General features: G+C 37.4%; 1 protein-coding gene across 1 annotated transcript in view; it reads left to right on the plus strand.

Moving 5' to 3' along the window:
* LOC105447047 overlaps positions 1-19945 on the plus strand; it is a 36492-nt gene extending 16547 nt beyond the window's left edge. Inside the window, exons 8-16 of the mRNA XM_030995069.1 lie at positions 67-234; positions 5352-5519; positions 8042-8209; positions 9945-10112; positions 11877-12044; positions 12821-12988; positions 15755-16128; positions 18490-18591; positions 19348-19945. Coding sequence (XP_030850929.1) covers positions 67-234; positions 5352-5519; positions 8042-8209; positions 9945-10112; positions 11877-12044; positions 12821-12988; positions 15755-16128; positions 18490-18591; positions 19348-19363 — 1500 coding nt within the window. The 3' untranslated portion in view covers positions 19364-19945. The remainder of the gene's footprint in view (positions 1-66; positions 235-5351; positions 5520-8041; positions 8210-9944; positions 10113-11876; positions 12045-12820; positions 12989-15754; positions 16129-18489; positions 18592-19347) is intronic.
* Positions 19946-20551: the final 606 nt, after the last annotated feature.

Here is a 20551-nt window from a genome sequence, read left to right on the forward strand (position 1 = left end):
ATTCTTGAATATAGTTTATTTGGTTGTTATTAGTATTCATTCAACATAATGTTGCTTTCATAACAGATTGAGACTCTTGAGATCAACCCTGCTGATCTCAATGAACGTCCCTCTGCATCACGTGATCTCGCTCAGTTCATATGTAAGATGACTCATCTGAAGGACCTGACACTCTGCGGTCAGTGTCACGATGACTTCTACTCAACAGCGTCATCGATGGTATCATCCGCAAAGGTATTGTTGTGATCATATTTTGTTGGACTCATAGCAAATCATTACATGTTTTTGTTATACTGGAAGTGTACTCTTTCCTATATAGTCATACGCCAGAGTACAATTTTACTCTCCCTATACCGTGTGAGTCAAAAATAAAACTACACCTTGAAAATGGCTAATTATTTAAAAAAAACATCTATGAACAGGAAATTATTATACCTCTCATGAAAGAATGTTTAATCCTAAATCATTTAGTATCATTTTTGTGTGGAATGTGTTCACGCTTGGATGAACAGGAGGCATTGTTTGCGAGAGTGCAAAAATTGACTTGCGCCAAAGTGATGCCTACGGTATGTATTACGTTAGGATTTTAGCGGAGTGAGAGAATGAATTGAATGTATCAAATTAAATGCATTGCATATGCTTTTTGCAGGAGCAAAGTCACACACACACACACACACACACACGCACACAAATGTTCGTTGATATTTGATATGTGTGGCATGATTAATTTTCTTAGGGATGTTATTTGGATCTGCAAAGACCGAATTAATACCCAAATCCCAATTATTTTATTCAAATATCAAATGAGGAACTTTGGCGCAAGTCGAATTTTGCACTCTCGCAATCAATGCTTCCTGTTAATCCAAGCGTAAACACATACCACACAAAAATGATACCAAATAATTTGGGATAAAACACTCTTTCATAAGATGTATAATAATTTACTGTTTACAGATGATTTTTTCTAATAATTAGCAATTTTCTAGGTGTAAACTGTTTTTTGACTCACACTGTATATAGGAACACCGTTAAGAGTAAGCAGGTATGAAAACATTTTATCGTTTCAGGAAGTGGATGCGAAAAGTGAATTTATGTCATAATACTAATTCAGAGGGAAGATTATAAGATCAATAGTGAACAATATAAACCATATTTTGAATTTCATATGACTATTCGGGGTGCTATGGAATTGCTGATGGAGAGACAACTATTTCAACTGCGAATGCTGATGAGACTAAATATTTAAATTTAAAAACCTAAACAAATGAAAAATCAAATCTCTTTGTCCCCGTTCGAATTATATCTGAAACTTTTGGAAACTTGCAAAGTTTTCCATGTACATTTTATTTCACAATTTTCTGTTATGTACAAATATTTTTCCAATATGTTTTACTAAATCAAATTTCAGAATAACGTATAGCTTTTGTAAAATAATCAGGATGGCAACTGAAGCATGATGTAATGTTTAAAATTATTTTTAAGTAGTGTTATGTCAGCAATAATTGTTATCCAATATAATGTAACGGTTCTAGGACAATTACCCCCTGGGCAATCACCCCCCGGAAAATTACCCCCCGGAAAACTACCCCCCAAGGACAATTACCCCCCAGAAAATTTCCCCCCGGAGAATTACCCCCCAAGGACAACTACCCCCCAAGGACAATTACCCCCCGGAAAATTACCCCCCAGAAAAATTACCCCCCAAGGACAACTACCCCCGAGGACAATTACCCCCCGAGGACAATTACCCCCCGAGGACAATTACCCCCCAAGGACAATTACCCCCGAGGACAACTACCCCCCGAGGACAATTACCCCCCGGAAAATTACCCCCGAGGACAATTACCCCCCGGAGAATTACCCCCCCCCCCCCCGTGGAAAACTAACCCCCAGGACAATTCCCCCCGAGGACATTTACCCCCCGGAGAATACCCCCCCCCCCCCATAGAAAACTACCCCCTAGGACCACCCAGGACCTCTTACCAGGGGTAAGAGGACATATATTTTTTTTTTAGGGTCTCAAAATTTGAAAATTCGGCCGATCGATATTTCGTTTCGTTGGGGGGGGGGGGGGGTAATCGTCCAGCGCTTCTCAAAATGCATAGAAATACATTTCTCTGGAGCAGCGTTATTTCAGCTTGTTGTTAGTCACGGTACAAGTAGGTACCCTCTTTAGAAATTAAAGTTTCTCCCAAATCCCAAAGTCTTCACAGACTACTTATTTTGTATGACTCTGGCACTCGTCAAGTGCTATGTACACACGTATGGGCACATTTAAGAATAAAAAAGGAGAAGACATTTTCAAACTGGTAAAATTAGTTTGTAATCAACACATCATAAGCGATTTAAAGTACTGTATGCAGGTACCTTGCCGCCGAATGTACATTAATACAAAGTGATGTATTCGGTCATGACCTTGATGTACGAATATGAGGATATTCGGGCCTCTCGTTGCCCTTATTTATCATGTTTTTAATGTAATGAGTGTGGTAACAACGTAATCTCGAAATAAAAGATATAATATATATTCATGCGCCTTGCTGTCAAAATATTGTCAGCGAGCAAGGAAGAAATACACTTTGTTATCTTTAAAACTTTATTTTCTTAGGTAATTACGTACTCTAACTGTTTCTGATATTTGTTTTTCACAAAATCAACGTTTTCCCAATGTAACTAACATTCTCTTGCGGCACCCCGGTTGAAAAACGCTGCGCTGGAGTTACAAAATCAAATGAGATGAATTACCAGAAAGCGAATATTTCTTTTCTTTTCCCATGGCACCGTACATATAACTTGAAGGCAATTTCTATTTCAAAATAATTTACCGTACAAGAAAACATATTATACTTCAGCATGACAACATAAATATATAGATAACGTGAAGAAAACCTTCATTTTGGATCATGGATAAGGGCCCATACCAGGGGCGGCGATTTCTTTTCATGACCGGGGGAGGGGAGCAGTGGCGTAATGAGTAAAAACTTCTTGGGGGGGGGGCTGACAACAAAATCCGCACCCCCCACTCCTACATGGTACATGCAGGCCCCGCGGAACGTTTTTCAAAGTGGGTGGGGGGCGCTAAAGTATTTTCGATCAGGAAGAACAAAGCGAGCGAAGCAAGTGGAGCGTAAATTGACGTGGGGTCCAGGGGCGTAGCCCCATGAAGCTCAGGGGTTTTAGGCATTTAATAACGGTCAGATGAGCAACCAGGAGCCCGCCTTAGGGCCCTTGGTGGGGTCTAGGGGGCAGAGCCCCGTGGAAGCTGAGGGAAAAACCATGCCATTTCAGCAACATTTGTAAATCTCTGGTATCGAATTAGAAATAAACCAAGTTTGAATTTTATTAGAGGGCAACAAGCCTCCCCCTCCCCTAATCATTACGCCAGTGCGAGGGAGCAGAGTGAATGAGAGGGAAGAAGGTGACGGAAGTGACAGGTTTTTGAAGTTTTGTTGTATTAACAAATTACATTCCTTAGCAAAACAATAGTATAAAAACAAACATTATACCTTTTTCACACTTCACTTTTCTACAATATTTACTCGTACATATGAAGAATATTGTGCGAGGAGCATAGATCCCGAGCGAGAAGATTTTTGCACTTTTTGTTGTCTAAACGCTGCACTCGTGGGCCCTCTTGAGCCTAAAAGTTTGTTGCAGTCTTTAGTCAGTATTTGGTATACACTTATTTTTGTGCACTTTTTCAAATTATCAGGGGGGGGGGGACGACCCCCCTAAAAAAAATTGAGGGGCGACGTGTCGTCCCCCGGGATCGCCGCCCCTGGCCCATACATACAAAGACAAATACACGATCAGCTGATTATAAACGTTACAGAGGATGCATAAATGAAATCTTACATCCTAATTTAATTGTTGTGCCATTGTTGCTGTAACGCGTACTCATCTGCGCGCAATGTATTGTTAAATTTCTAAGAAATGTAATTTCTGTTCTTTACTCGGTGGCAAAACTACGGGGGAATTGGATAACCTCCACCCCCCACATCGTATTGAATAATTTAAAAAGACTAAAATGAACTTCATAAATAACTAAGAAAATCAAAAGTTTATACAATTTTCGGTAAATAGCAATACGGAGAGAATCTCGCATTGTACGTCACAATATTTCAAATTCCTCGGGGGTGATTGTCATTGGGGGGGTAGTTGTCCTCGGGGGGTAATTGTCCTCCGGGGTAGTTGTCCTCGGGGGTAATTGTCCTCGGGGGGTAAGTGTCCTCGGGGGGTAATTGTCCTCGGGGGGTAATTGTCCTCGGGGGTAGTTGTCCTCGGGGGGGGGGGGTAATTGTCCTCGGGGGGTAATTGTCCTCGGGGGGTAATTCTCCGGGGGGTAATTTTCCGGGGGGTAATTGTCCTTGGGGGGTAATTGTCCTCGGGGGGTTATTCTCCGGGGGGTAATTTTCTGGGGGGTAATTGTCCTTGGGGGGGTAGTTTTCCGGGGGGTAATTTTCCGGGGGGTGATTGCCCAGGGGGTAGTTGTCCTGATACGGTTGAGCACTGGTTTGTGACCGTTATGCCTTCTTGTTTTATTAAACCCCTCGTCGACGAGGTCGGAGGCGATATACATGTAGTAAAGCTGCCGCACGTCCTTCCTTCTGTCCTTTCGTAAAAAATCTGGTTTCATTTTAAATAACTTTAGTAATGTTTAAGGGATTTTAATGAAATTTGATATGAAGGCACATCGTATTCAAATATAGCCTAAATTCGATTTCTGAGTATGTAGGTCAAAGGACAAAGGTCATAGCTCGTTAAACATGAGAAAATGCCTAGGTAAATATACACGATTAAAAAAAAATCCAATAACGTAAGCAATGTAATTGAGTACATGCGCCAAAGCTCAAAGGTCAAAGCCCATTAAATATGCAAAAAATGCTCAATTGAGGAAATTGTACCCTGTGAGTGGATGCTACGCTTTGCGTTGATTCTTCTCTTTTGATCTGTAAGACTTTAGATCGTGAGCCAAGTCCTCCATTTATATTTCCCTACTTCTCCCTCAGTCAACTGGTCAACATGATCTAGGAAATATTATCATTTTCTTTATCCGCAATGCCTACGGTCACGATTGGATCAATCAAAAAAACCTAATCACCTCTGTCATTATCTATCATTTATGACTTAACGCCATTGAATCGGTCTCAAAGAAGCCATGAACTATTGAAATTAGTTTTAATTTTAGGTGTCAAGACTTGTACATCTTAAACATAATAAATGTGATTGTGATGAGAGTTTTTCATTGTGGCAACGATATTATTACAATTTAAAACAAGTTGTTGATTCTTGAATATAGTTTATTTGGTTGTTATTAGTATTCATTCAACATAATGTTGCTTTCATAACAGATTGAGACTCTTGCGATCTACCCTGTTGATATCAATGAACGTCCCTCTGCATCACGTGATCTCGCTCAGTTCATATGTAAGATGACTCATCTGAAGGACCTGACACTCTGCGGTCAGTGTCACGATGACTTCTACTCAACAGCGTCATCGATGGTATCATCTGCAAAGGTATTGTTGTGATCATATTTTGTTGGACTCATAGCAAATCATTACATGTTTTTGTTATACTGGAAGTGTACTCTTTCCTATATAGTCATACGCCAGAGTACAACTTTACTCTCCCTATACCGTGTGAGTCAAAAAAAAGTTTACACCTTGAAAATGACTAATTATTTAAAAAAATCATCTATGAACAGGAAATTATTATACCTCTCATGAAAGAATGTTTAATCCTAAATCATTTGGTATCATTTTTGTGTGGTATGTGTTCACGCTTGGATGAACAGGAGGCATTGTTTGCGAGAGTGCAAAAATTGACTTGCGCCAAAGTGATGCCTACGGCATGTATTACGTTAGGATTTTAGAGGAGTGAGAGAATGAATTGAATGTATCAAATTAAATGCATTGCATATGCTTTTTGCAGGAGCAAAGTCACACACACACACACACACACACGCACACAAATGTTCGTTGATATTTGATATGTGTGTTATGATTAATTTTCTTAGGGATGTTATTTGGATCTGCAAAGACCGAATTAATACCCAAATCCCAATTGTTTTATTCAAACATCAAATAAGGAACTTTGGCGCAAGTTGAATTTTGCACTCTCGCAATAAACACATACCACACAAAAATGATACCAAATGATTTGGGATAAAACATTCTTTCATTAGATGTATAATAATCTACTTTTTACAGATTATTTTTTAAAATAATTAGCAATTTTCTAGGTGTAAACTGTTTTTTGACTCACACTGTATATAGGTACACCCTTAAGAGTAAGCAGGTATGAAAACATTTTATCGTTCCAGGAAGTGGATGCGAAAAGTGAATTTCTGTCATAATACTAATTCAGAGGGAAGATTATAAGATCAATAGTGAACAATATAAACCATATTTTGAATTTCATATGACTATTCGGGGTGCTATGGAATTGCTGATGGAGAGACAACTATTTCAACTGCGAATGCTGATGAGACTAAATATTTAAATTTAAAAACCTAAACAAATGAAAAATCAAATCTCTTTGTCCCCGTTCGAAGTATATCTGAAACCCTTTGGAAACTTGCAAAGTTTTCCATGTACATTGTATTTCACACTTTCCTGTTATGTACAAATATTTTTCCAATATGTTTTACTAAATCAAATTTCAGAATAACGTATAGCTTTTGTAAAATAATGAGGATGGCAACTGAAGCAAGATGTAATGTTTAAAATTATTTTTAAGTAGTGTTATGTCAGCAATAATTGTTTATCCAATATAATGTAACTATTATAACAGATTAAGACATCCGGTATATGGATCGCTCCCCCCCCCCCCCCCCACCACCCCTCATCATGCCAACGTTTAAATGTAGTAGGGTCAGTCAAATTACCGGATCATATGACCGGGGGATGAAATCCCCTCTTCTCTTACACAGGCACGTAGCCAAAGTTTGATGTTTCGGGGGCACATACATGTAATCGATCGAGGTCAAAAAAGGGGTCTACAAAATTTCAACCGATCCTGGAAATTTTAGGAGGGGCATGTGCCCCCCCCCCCCGTGCCCCTCCCCCCCCCCCCCCTAGTGGCTTCGCGGCTGCTCTTACAACCATGGATCCACCATATAATGTTGTCGATAACATAATAAGGGTGTTCTGGTTCTTCCCCGATTAAAAGCACACGTTTTCCATGTAGAGTAGTGTAGTTGAGCACTGGTTTGTGACCGTTATGCCTTCTTGTTTTATTAAACCCCTCGTCGACGAAGTCGAAGGCGATATACATGTAGTAAAGCTGCCGCACGTCCTTCCTTCTGTCCTTCCGTACAAAATCTGGTTTCATTTTGATAACTTTAGTAATGTTTAAGGGATTTTAATGAAATTTGATATGAAGGCACATCGTATTCAAATATAGCCTAAGTTTGATTTCTGAGTATGTAGGTCAAAGGACATAGCTCGTTAAATATGAGAAAATGCCTAGGTAAATATGCGAAATTAAAAAAAAATCCTATAACGTAAGTAATGTTATTGAGTACATGCGTCAAAGCTCAAAGGTCACAGCCCATTAAATATGCAAAAAATGCTCAATTGAGGAAATTGTACCCAGCGAGGGGATGCTACTCTTTGCGTTGACTTCTTCTCTTTTGTTCTGTAAGACTTTAGATCGTGAGCCAAGTCCTTCATTCATATTTACCCACTACTCCCTCAGTCAACAGGTCAACATGATCTAGGAAATATTATCATTTTCTTTATCCGCAATGCCTACAGTCACGATTGGATCAATCAAAAACAAACTAATCACCTCTGTCATTATCTATCAGTTATGAAAAAACACCATTGAATCGGTCTCAAAAGAAGCCATGAACTATTGAAATTTGTTTTAATTTCAGGTGTCAAGACATGTACATCTTAAGCAAAAATAAATGTTATTGTGTTAAGAGTTTTTCATTGTGGCAGCGATATTAATACAATTTAAAAACAATGATTCTTGAGTAAAGTTAACTGGTTATTATTAGTATTCATTCAACATAATGTTGCTATCATAACAGATTGAGACTCTTTACATCAACTCTGATGATCTCATTAAACAACCATCTGCATCACGTGATCTCGCTCAGTTCATCTGTAAGATGACTCATCTGAAGGACCTGACACTCGACGGTCAGTATCACGATGACTTCTACTCAACATCGTCATCGATGGCATCATCTGTAAAGGTATTGATTTGATCGTATTTTTCAGGGCTCTCAACAAATCACTTCATGTTTTGGATATACTAGAGTTGTACTCTTTCCTTTATAGTCAAATGCAAGTGTACAATTTTACTCTCCCTATTTGTTACACCGTTAAGAGTAGGTCCGAAAAGTTGATCGTTTCAGGAAGTGGATGCGAAAAGTGAATTTCTGTCGTAATACAAAATCAGAGGGAAGATTTTAAGATCAATAGTGAATATATAAACCATATTTTAAATTTCATATGACTATTCGGGGTGCTATGGAATTGCTGATAGAGAGACAGCCATTTCAACTGCGAATGCTGATGAGACTAAATATTTAAATTCAAAAACCTAAACAAATGAAAAATCAAATCTCTTTGTCCCCGTTTGAATTATATCTGAAACCCTTTGGAAACTGCAAAGTTTTCTATCTACATTTTATTTCACACTTTTCTGTTATGTACAAAAAAAAAATTCAACATTTTTTACTAAATCTAATTTCTGATTAACCTAAATCTTTTGTAAAATGATGAGGATGGCAACTCAAGAATGATGTAATGTTTACAATTATTTTTAAGTAGTGTTATGTCAGCAATTATAACAGATTAAGACTTGACATCCAATATGTGGATCGTCCACCCCCCCCCCCCTCCTCCGCTACCCCTCATTCATTCCGACGTTTACATGTAGTAGGATCAGTAAAATTACCGGATCATAATAATCATGACCGCGAGATGAAAAATCCTCTCTTCTCTTACAATCATTGATCCATCACTATGATGTAGTCGATAACATTATCAGCATGTCCTGATTTCCCCCCGATTAAAAGCACACATTTTCCATGTAGAGTAGTGCAGTTGAGCAATAGTTTGTGACCGTTATGCCTTCTTGTTTTATTAAACCCCTCGTAGACGAAGTCGGAGGCGATATACATGTAGTAAAGCTGCCGTACGTCCTTCCTTCTGTCCTTCCGTAAAAAAAATATGGTTTCCATTTGATAATTTTAATAATAATTAGCGGATTTTAATGAAATTTGATATGAAGGCACATGGTATCAAAATACAGCCTATGTTTAATTTCGGAGTATGTAGGTCAAAGGACAAAGGTCATAGCTCATTAAATATGCGAAATTGTCTACTTAGATATACGCGAATTTTTTTTTTTTTTATCCAATAACGTAAGTAATGTTGTTGAGTAAACACGTTAAAGCTCAAAGGTCACAGACCATTAAATATGCAAAAATTGCTCAATTAAGGAAATTGTACCCGGCGAGGGGATGCTACGCTTTGCGTTGACTTCTTCTCTTTTGTTCCGTTAGAATTTAGATCAGGAGCTAAGTCCTTCATTCATATTTACCCACTACTCCCTCAGTCAACAGATCAACATGATCTAGAAAATATTATAATTTACTTTATCCGCAATGCCTACAGTCTCGATGGGATTAATCAAAAACAAACTAATCATCTCTGTCATTATCTATCAGTTACATGTAGGAATAAACACCATTGAATCGGTCTCAAAAGAAGCCATGAACTATTGAAAGTGGTACTAATTTAAGGTGTCAAAATTTGTCTATCATACACAAAATAAATGATATTGTGTTAGGAGTTTATCTAACACAATGTTACTATACGGCAACGATGTTAATATAATTTTTAATGAATTGTTGATTCTGGAATATAGAGCTATTTGGTTGTTATTAGTATTCATTCAACATAATGTTGCTATCATAACAGATTGAGACTCTTTGGATTTACTCTAAAGATCTCAATAAACGTCCCTCTTCATCGCGTGATCTGGCTCAGTTCATCTGTAAGATGACTCATCTGAAGGACCTGACACTCGGCGCTCAGTATCACGATGACTTCTACTCAACATCGTTATCGATGGCATCATCTGTAAAGGTATTGATTTGATCGTATATTTCAGGGCTCTCAACAAATCACTTCATGTTTTGGATATACTAGAGTTGTACTCTTTCCTTTTAGTCAAAAGCAAGTGTACAATTTTACTCTCCCTATTTGTTACACCGTTAAGAGCAGGTCCGAAAAGTTGATCATTTCAGGAAGTGGATGCGAAAAGTGAATTTCTGTCGTAATACAAAATCAGAGGGAAGATTTTAAGATCAATAGTGAATATATAAACCATATTTTAAAATTCATATGACTATTCGGGGTGCTATGGAATTGCTGATGGCGAGACAACTATTTCAACTGCGAATGCTAATGAGACTAAATATTTAAATTCAAAAACCTTAACAAATGAAAAATCGAATCTCTTTGTCCCTGTTTGAATTATATCTGAAACCCTTTGGAAACTGCAAAGTTTTCAATCTACATTTTATTTCACACTTTTCTGTTATGTACAATTATTTTTTTCAACATTTTTTTTACTAAATCTAATTTCTGATTAACGTATAGCTTTTGTGAAATAATGAGGATGGCAACTCAAGAATGATGTAATGTTACAATTATTTTTAAGTAGTGTTATGTCAGCAATTGTTTATCCAATACAATGTAACTATTATAACAGATTAAGACTTGACATCCAGTATGTGGATCGTTCACCCCCCCCCCCCCCTCCTCCTCCGCCACCCCTCATTCATTCCGACGTTTACATGTAGTAGGATCAGTAAAATTACCGGATCATAATAATCATGACCGCGAGATGAAAAATCCCCTCTTCTCTTACAATCATTGATCCATCACTATGATGTAGTCGATAACATTATCAGCATGTCCTGATTTTCCCCCGATTAAAAGCACACATTTTCCATGTAGAGTAGTGTAGTTGAGGACTGGTTTGTGACCGTTATGCCTTCTTGTTTTATTAAACCCTTCGTCGACGAAGTCGGAGGCGATATACATGTAGTAAAGCTGCCGCACGTCATTTCTTCTGTCCTTCCGTAAAAAAATCTGGTTTCCGTTTGATAATTTTAATAATAATTAGCGGATTTTAATGAAATTTGATATGAAGGCACATGGTATCAAAATACAGCCTATGTTTAATTTCTGAGTATGTAGGTCAAAGGACAAAGGTCATAGCTCATTAAATATGCGAAAATGCCTACTTAGATATACGCGAAAAAATTTTTTTTTAATCCAATAACGTAAGTAATGTTGTTGAGTAAACACGTCAAAGCTCAAAGGTCACAGACCATTAAATATGCAAAAATTGCTCAATTAAGGAAATTGTACCCGGCGAGGGGATGCTATGCTTTGCGTTGACTTCTTCTCTTTTGTTCCGTTAGAATTTAGATCAGGAGCCAAGTCCTTCATTCATATTTACCCACTACTCCCTCAGTCAACAGATCAACATGATCTAGAAAATATTATTATTTACTTTATCCGCAATGCCTACAGTCTCGATGGGATTAATCAAAAACAAACTAATCATCTCTGTCATTATCTATCAGTTACATGTAGGAATAAACACCATTGAATCGGTCTCAAAAGGAGCCAAGAACTATTGAAAGTGGTACTAATTTCAGATGTCAAGATTTGTCTATCATACACAAAATAAATCATATTGTGTTAGGAGTTTATCTAACACAATGTTACTATACGGCAACGATGTTAATATAATTTTTAATGAATTGTTGATTCTGGAATATAGAGATATTTGGTTGTTATTAGTATTCATTCAACATAATGTTGCTATCATAACAGATTGAGACTCTTTGGATCTACTCTGCTGATCTATGGAAACGTCCCTCTTCATCACGTGATCTTGCTCAGTTCATCTGTAAGATGACTCATCTGAAGGACCTGATACTCGGCGGTCTGTATCACGATGACTTCTACTCAACATCGTCATCGATGGCATTATCCGCAAAGGTATTGATTTGATCATATTTTGTTGGACTCTTAGCAAATCAGTACATGTTTTGCTTATACTGTTGGTGCACTCTTTCCTTTATAGTCAAACGCAAGTGTACAATTTTCTCTCCCTATTGGAACACCGTTAAGAAGAATCAGGTAGGAAAAGTTGATCGCTTCAGTAAGTGGGTGTTAAAAGTGAACTTTCTGTCATAATACAAAAACAGAGTGAAGATTATATGATTGATAGTGAATAATATTTACCATTCTTTAAATTTCATATGACGATTCGAAGTGCTACGGAATTACTGATGGAAAGACAGCTTTTTCAATTGTGAATACTGATGAGACTAAATAGTTTAATTTAAAAACCTACAAAATGAAAAATCGAATCTCTTCGTTCCCGTTTTGTATTATTTCTGTAATCCTTTGGAAACTGAAAAGTGTTCCATATATATTTTATTTTATTTTATTATGTAAAATTCATTTTTAAAAGTGCTATTTAAATCAAATGTCAGAATAACGTAGAGCTTGTTCAAATGAATGAGGAAGGCTACTGTAACATGATGCAATGTATATCGGTCGCAAAGGAATTCAGGAACTATTGCAATCAGTAATCATTTCAGATGTCAAGATTTAAACATCATTAAACACAATAAATGCCATTGTGTTAAGACTTTTTTTTTTAATGTGGCAACGATATTAATATATATCAAACATACTGTTGATTTTTTAATATAGTTTTATTTGGTTTTTATTAACATTCATTCAACAAAATGTTGCTATCAAAACAGATTGAGACTCTTGAGCTCAACTATTTGAGTCTCAATGAACGTCCCTCTGCATCACGTGATCTCGCTCAGTTCGTCTGTAAGATGACTCATCTGGAGAAGCTGTCACTCGGCAGTCAGTTTCACGATGACTTCTACTCAACATCGTCATCGATGGCATCATCTGCAAAGGTATTGATTTGATCACATTTTTGGGGACTCTTAGCAAATCAATACATGTTTTGTTTTACTAGAGGTGCACTCTTTCCTATATCGTCAAACGAAATTGTACGATTTTACTGTTCAAAGTATACACCGTTAAGAGGAAGCAGGTAGGAAAAGCTGAAAGTTTCGGGAAGTTGATGCGAAAAGTAAACTTTCTGTCAAATACAAAAACAGACAAACGTAATATTAAAGATTGATAGTAAAAACAATATTTTTCACAGCTATACTTCATCCAAATATATTAAAAAATGGCAATGGGCGGCTTCTATGATGAACAAGAATTGATCACTTTAATTAGTTCTTTCAAAACTATATCTAGGAGGGGCTGTTGAAATGTCAACATTACGCATAACATTGTATCAATGCAGCCAGGTTAAACTGGTGATAATCCATATAAAAATATACACCAAGAGCCTGTAATAAGTTTGCACGACAGATTGAGACCCTTTTCATTGGAGAAGTGTTTCTCAGAGGATAATTGATAATAATTAAAATATTAATAATAATAATAATAGTAATAATAATAATAATCGAATTCAAACAGCTCCTTTTCCAGGGTTTACAAGGCGCTGTGTGTCAGCAATGATATCCTCTGGCCCCACGTGATCACTCCACGGGGTGAATAATGGTGGATCGAGAATAGGGACAAACGCCCCCCTCCCCCCCCCCCCCCCTCCTTCGGAAAAACACTATCTGGCATAATTATACAAAATAAGAATGGGTCCTTAATTATGCAATTTACCCCCCCCCCCCCCCTCCCCACCCACAACGGCACTTAAATGTCATAAACCTTTGCTTTTTCTCTTCTTACTATGTATCGAATATTTAGAAAAGATAAATACAAAACTCCATAGCGCTTACAAAGAAATAAACTCAAAGTAAATAGACCTATGAAATTACGAAGGAAAGACGTACTTTTGGTTGCTGGTCAGATAATTGAAGCCCCTCTGAATTGTTGGGCCCCAACAATTTGATGGAAAGATTTCACTTAAATTGTATCATAATGTAAAAGAGGATGTCATAAATATTGATAAAAGAATACAACAGCACAACAGAAAACCCCAATTATGTTATTATTTTATCATTTTTATCTTCAAATACATTTTTCTTTTTTTGTTGGGGGGGGGGGGATCTTTGCAGAAGTCCTTTTTCACATTATGATATGATTTAAGTGAAATTTTGCCATCACATTTTTGTCGAATTTGTGGCTCCCAACACTTTCAATTCAATTTAAATCATTTATTTCCATATTCCAACCTCAATTCAAACAATGTGTAAAAAAAAAAGAGTCAATGGGAAATTAAAAACATTGTAAAACTACGACATTTCAATCAAACGATTAAGAAGGAAAAAAACAGAACAAGTATAATACATAATTCATTATGAAGAGAGGCTTTAAAGAATACGAGGGCATCTGAGAAATGTAATGACCCCCTCCCCCTTTTGTTGTTGTTGATTGTCACCATCTGATTTGCCACTGCATTACCAAGCCCTACAAATAATCATCTTTATTTGTTAGCTTTATCTGTTTATTGATATTCATTACAATTTTCAATCGTTTAGTCATTTACGGATGTTAACGTAGTGGAACATTCAACTAAAGCGAAATGTTTTCCAAAGGGATTCTAATAAAAAAAAAACCATAACAAAAAACAAATGTGACACTTGAAAAAGGAAAGGAATAACATGTATCTATATCATTGTTGAAAGAAAGGGCAGTACAAATTGCGTTAATATATATAACTATATTCTTATTCTCAGGTGTTATAATGCATTTGGGTGTTTAAATGAATTGTTATTTCATACAAATCATGTAAAACATGCATCATCATTTCGACATGACCATAATGGCAAGGAGCAAAAAAAAGGTTTTATACCCATACAATGTCTTGTTTCGCCTATATTTTTCTTCAATAGGGGACACGGTTACTTCGCCCGCCTTTCTCACGATATGCCTATGCATTATAACACCTACAAATAAGAATCTGTTGGGACGAAACATTACTTCAAACGCTCAATTATATGGTGGTATATTTGTACTTGTAGACATGTTTCATATTAAATATCTGTTAATCCTGCAGTAAAATTTGACATTGGACATTCTTAAACGGCCCACTGTGCATCACACTTCAAGTAATGTGATTAATTAACGCTATATACAGCGATAAAGGTTTAAATGTTCTAATCGCGATATACATTTTTATTTTTTAATTTAAAAAAAATCCTTTTCAATATTACTATTTCAAATTCTGATACATGTGTTCTAGTTACATTTTATTTGATTATTGTATATACGATGTACGGAATACTTGCATTTGACTGATTTGAAATTATTTAGTTAATGTTTATCCTAACGTATGGCTGAATTAGGCTGGTTTCCGTTTCATTGAATCTTTAAACTGTACTTACCTTTAACATACCTCTATTAGGAAATAATGAATGATATACATGTACAATTGTATTGCATGAAAGCCAAACAGATTTGTTTTGAAGACTTTGATTATCATGCTTATACTTGTACTTGCCTTTGCAAAAGATTTCTCGCATTTGCTCGGCCTATGTCTTTTACAAATCCTTGTTTATATTCTACAATACCCATGAGGCTAGCATAATCCATTTTCACAATTTGTGTTGCTTTTTTCATGAAACATTATATATTTACCAACAATCGAACCTACTACATTTGCTAGTGCACTTTGATTGCCTTTTTTGTATGTACATGATCACGACCAGAGTTGTACCACGAGCCCCAACCTGACTGAGCTGACAGTGGATACTAGCACACTAGAAGTATGGCAGGATTGTGGTTCGATGTTTGATAGTGTGAAAAGGGTCACTATAGAGGCAGAGAGAACGATCAACTGTGACGTCATCCAGAGGATCCATCTACCAGGAGCAACAGAACTCACCATTCAAACACATGAGTATGGTCGTCGACCGGCTGGTTTCCACGAGGAGCCCACTTCAATACCCAATGCCCTTCTGAATATCTCCCCTCAGCTTGTCAAGGTGACATTCAGGGATCTTGGCATTGGCAACAGTAAGATGGAACTGATTGTACAAGCTTTCAGTTCACCACACAACCTCAAACATCTGAAGATTATCAGGTGAGACAATATCATTTGTTAAAAGAGTACTTTGATATGTTTCATTTCTTTTACCCCCCCCCCCTTCTCTCTCTCTCTCTCTCGTTCTCTCTCTCTCCCTCTCTCTTTCTCTCTCTCTCTTTCTCTCTCTCGTTCTCTCTCCAATCCCTTTTCCTATCCATAATACACTCAGTCCCCCCCCCCTCCGAAAAAAGTGTACACTGTTTATATTAAGAATTTTCATATTAAATGATTAAATAGTACTTATCTTTCATATCTCAAAATAAACATAAATTCCTTTTTCAGATGATTTGCAATTGGTTTCATACCATTCGCCCATGAGTGAGAATAGTCGTTTAACAATAGTCTATCACGAGAGAAATCGTAAATTGGGGGATTTGGTCTTTTGAATTGTTGATGAGCATTTCCATCTTGTAGAATCAAATTAAAACAATACGAACTAGAAATGCAATCGTCTCAAAACGATGTGCGTGCAATGACGCCATGTTTCGACGTGTCAAACGAAAGAGCTTCTCTCGCACTATCCAGAGCAATTTGTACGAAGTCTGTAGCTTCTGTGATATTGGAGATAGGTAGGGCGAAAGAAAGGCCTCAACAGTGACCTTGATGAGATGGTAGTGGCTATGCCTATACGAAGCTTGAAAGAAATTGGGATAGGGGAAGGAACCTAGAAAGGGCTCGCAAGCACTGCGTGCAAAAACCAATGGGATTCGGTGCATGTTCGTCATTGCAATGAAGATCGTTCTGGGGGCCAAAAGCATGAACCCGATATGCCCCATAGACAATGCGTGTAATTCATGGCCGGAAAACGTACAGGATCTGTATTATGACCGGAGTTAAATTGTTTTTTCTCTCTCTCTTTATGTCTCTTTATGGGCCGTATTTGGTATCATTAGAAAGAGAATTTCATGGTTGTTATTGTAAACCACTCTCTTTTTTTTATGATAATCCTATCGAAACACGTGATGTAAAATAGATTTATAGAACAAAATGGCGTCTTGAATGGCCCCCTTGACCAATTTCAAAAATCCGGCCAAGAGGTGCCCTGCGTATTGGAACTCGGCATGCAACTGCAAATTTTCAAGGAAAAAAAAGGACATTTAAGGGGCGAAAAGCAGTCTGAAAAAAATGACGTCATAGCCGATACGTGTTAGATTCGGGCGGAAACTCGGCGGAATTCGTGTAGTGACCTTTGTTCAATGCGATTTACTCACAATTTTCTGTGTGAAAATATACTATATTTGGTATCATTCGAAAGGGCACTTCATTGCGGTCAGTTTGAAACCATTGTCATTTGCGCAAAACGTACTGCACGCATCAAACGCGCTATTACGTAAAGCATAGTAAATTCATCATTTTGGGCGATAACTTGGCGAAGAGGGCATTACAATTTACTAAACTTTACAGACAGTTGTCACGTATATGGATACATGTGTCTGCCAAGTTTCATTGATGTAGGTATAAAGATCGCTGGTTTAGAGCAAGTTGAAGTTATTTCTCAATTTTCTTGAAAATGGCGAATTTGGAGGGCAATTTTCTCAAATTTGGTCAGTGATAGGGTATATGATTTTGTATATGGCTGGAAAGGGCATATCTCCAAGTATCTAAATCCAAAAAAGGGTACGGGTTTGCCAAGCCATTATGGAGATACGGCCACAGAGAGAAAGCCAATTCCCAGAACTTTAGAGGGCGCTATTTATGTTGTGCAAAGCCATTGGAGCGTGAAATATGGCATGGCTATATGCAATTATGAGATAAAGATACTGTGAGATTTAAATGCAAAACGGAATTTATATGAGAAAGTTATGGCAGTTTTAGATTATTTAGGGGTCAATTTTTCAAGAATTTGAGAGATAGTTGACGGAGTCGGTTTCAGATTTGAATTTTGAGTATGAAGACGGCATTTTGAAGGGCAGGTTATGCGTCGCAGATTAAAGAACATCTCTTAGACTATCTAGAGGAATTTGTTAGAAGTTTATAGGATCTAGGATAGTGGAGATAGGAAGGAAGAAAGAAAGGCCTTAAAATGGACCAGAAACGGACAAAATGGCGCCTGGGCGGTTATGCATGAGTGACTTCGAAAATCGAAGAATGTAGTGACCTTTAAGGGATGTTACAGACTATGCCTATGAAATTTGAAAGGAAAAGGACATGAGGAAAGCACCTAACTAGGAATAACAAACATTACGTGCAAAACGAATGCGATTTCCTGACGATAAGGATAAGGAAAAGGAGGAAAAGGAGAATATTAATGGGGCAGAATGTGAACGAAAACAAGGCAATGACGAAGGTCGTCATTGCAAAAACCACGAGGAGCACGAAAGGAGAAATGCTGTATTGCGTCTATTTTGATACTGGTAGATTCATACGATGCGGGTCAGATGAGGCCGTGGATGATGTCATAATTGCTTGCAATAAAGATCAGGTCATGGAGGTGGAGGTGGAGCATGGAAAACCGCGTCGGTAAGTCCTTCAAACTCTTACTTCCAGGCTTGCAATGCTCTTTAAGGTTCTACATGTCCCATTTGTAGGTCAAACAAATGAAAAGGTTGAATTTCAACAGCATTTAAAAAACTATACTTATTAAAGACTTCCCTCAAAAAGAAAAGGTTTGAAAATGGCTTTTGGTGGTAAAATAACGACTATAGTCTCACATCAATTGGTGCAAAATGTATCAAAGAGTTGACAAATGGCGTGCATGTAAATTAATATTCCTTTGGAAATGTGTAATCATGAATGTCCAAGGGTGCCTATTGCATAATAGGCTTAGGTTACTGGATTAGCGAAGTGATAAACTAAAGTTATTTATACTATTTTTTATATTACATGTTGGCTTATTTCTTTACATTATTCGCGCATGTTTGTATCAACACGTTTTCTACGTATTCATTAACTGATTAACAGATTGTGCCCGTTTTCATGTTGTAAAAGAAAATAAGTTCAATTAAATTCAAATTAAATTAGTAAAGATGGTTCTGTTTGACGTAAAGCTGTGTGATATACAATCTCTCTTCTTTGCCCTCCGTTTACTGCTCTATATGATTATGTTGTAATGTTGCGCTGTTTGTATGTTGATGCACACATTTACACTTCTCTCTCTCTCTTTCTCTCTCTCTCTCTCTCTCCCTCTCTCTCTCTCTCTCTCTCTCTCTCTCCCCCCCCCCCCTCTCTCTCTCTCTCTCTCTCTCTCTCGCTCGCTCTCTATCCCCATCACTATAGTCTTTTATTTGATTAATCGTAGAGATGGCACCACACTCGATCTGACGAATCAGACGGAGCAGACAATCTTTGCACACAAACAGGAAATATGGGCTGAAATGAAAAGTGCCTCAATCATCATCCCTTTTCTTTTACCATTGTCATGCAATCGATTTCAGTATTCATCCACTGAATCACGTTGACATTAATATGATTTAGACGGATGTGTAATATATGCTTTACATCGGTATTGCAGCTCTTGTGATTGTGATTTTGAATTCCCTTCATAATGTTACTCTTACTGTTCTTGCATTTAATATACTTTAAAGGGTGATAAGTGGATTTACACGCTGAAAATCTCAAACCTTGTGAAAGGGCCAAAATGTTGTAAAATATCATGATTGAAATTTTATTAAATGTACGATGGAAAAATATTCATTATTAGAAAAGTAAATAAGTAATAATTCTATTCGAATTTGAATTGTGCAACTAGCAGTGCTTTACACACCACATTTGCTATGTAGAGAATGTACACGATATTGTATGTTCCTAGAGTATATAATAATAATAATAATAACAATTATCTTTTAAAGTCCACTCCAAATTTTATTAAGTTAAACCGAAAATGGAAATTCTTTTTGCCCAATCGATCGTGAGCCCGGCAGCCACTATAAGCAGCGCCAGATCGACGTTGTTCTATCCCTTATTGTTATACGCCAAACAAGGTAGCAGCAACTCCCGTCTGTTAACGTCTTTTGGTATGACGCGGCCGGGGTTCGAACCCACAACCTCCCGTGTCCAGGGGCGTCGCTAGACCTTTTTCAGTGGGGGGGGGGGGGGGTGTAGAGGCTTACGATTGCCGACAAAACTAGCCACCAATTACCGACAAAATTAAATGTCCAATATCGAAAAATTCAACCCTATAAACCTGGGGCCGAAGGCTAAATTGTTTTTCCTATGGACTATCTCTTGTACTTGCATATGCGCAAAATGGTCATTTTCCTCGACGACATAAATATACGAATTATTTCTTCAATTTAGTCAGCATCATAGCTAGACATTTTAATGCAGGCGCGGAGCTGGATCTTATTTTAGGGAGGGGCGGTAGTGAGCAAGAGAATCACTTAAAAGCGCGCTCATTAAGGGGTTGTGGGTGATGGGCCTCCCGCGCGAAGCGCGGAAGCTTAGACGTTTCCTTAAATTATTAGGAAAAGAAGACGATTAA

This window comes from Strongylocentrotus purpuratus, unplaced genomic scaffold, assembly GCF_000002235.5.
Source record: "Strongylocentrotus purpuratus isolate Spur 01 unplaced genomic scaffold, Spur_5.0 spur5_scaffold_21, whole genome shotgun sequence".
Taxonomy (NCBI): domain Eukaryota; kingdom Metazoa; phylum Echinodermata; class Echinoidea; order Camarodonta; family Strongylocentrotidae; genus Strongylocentrotus; species Strongylocentrotus purpuratus.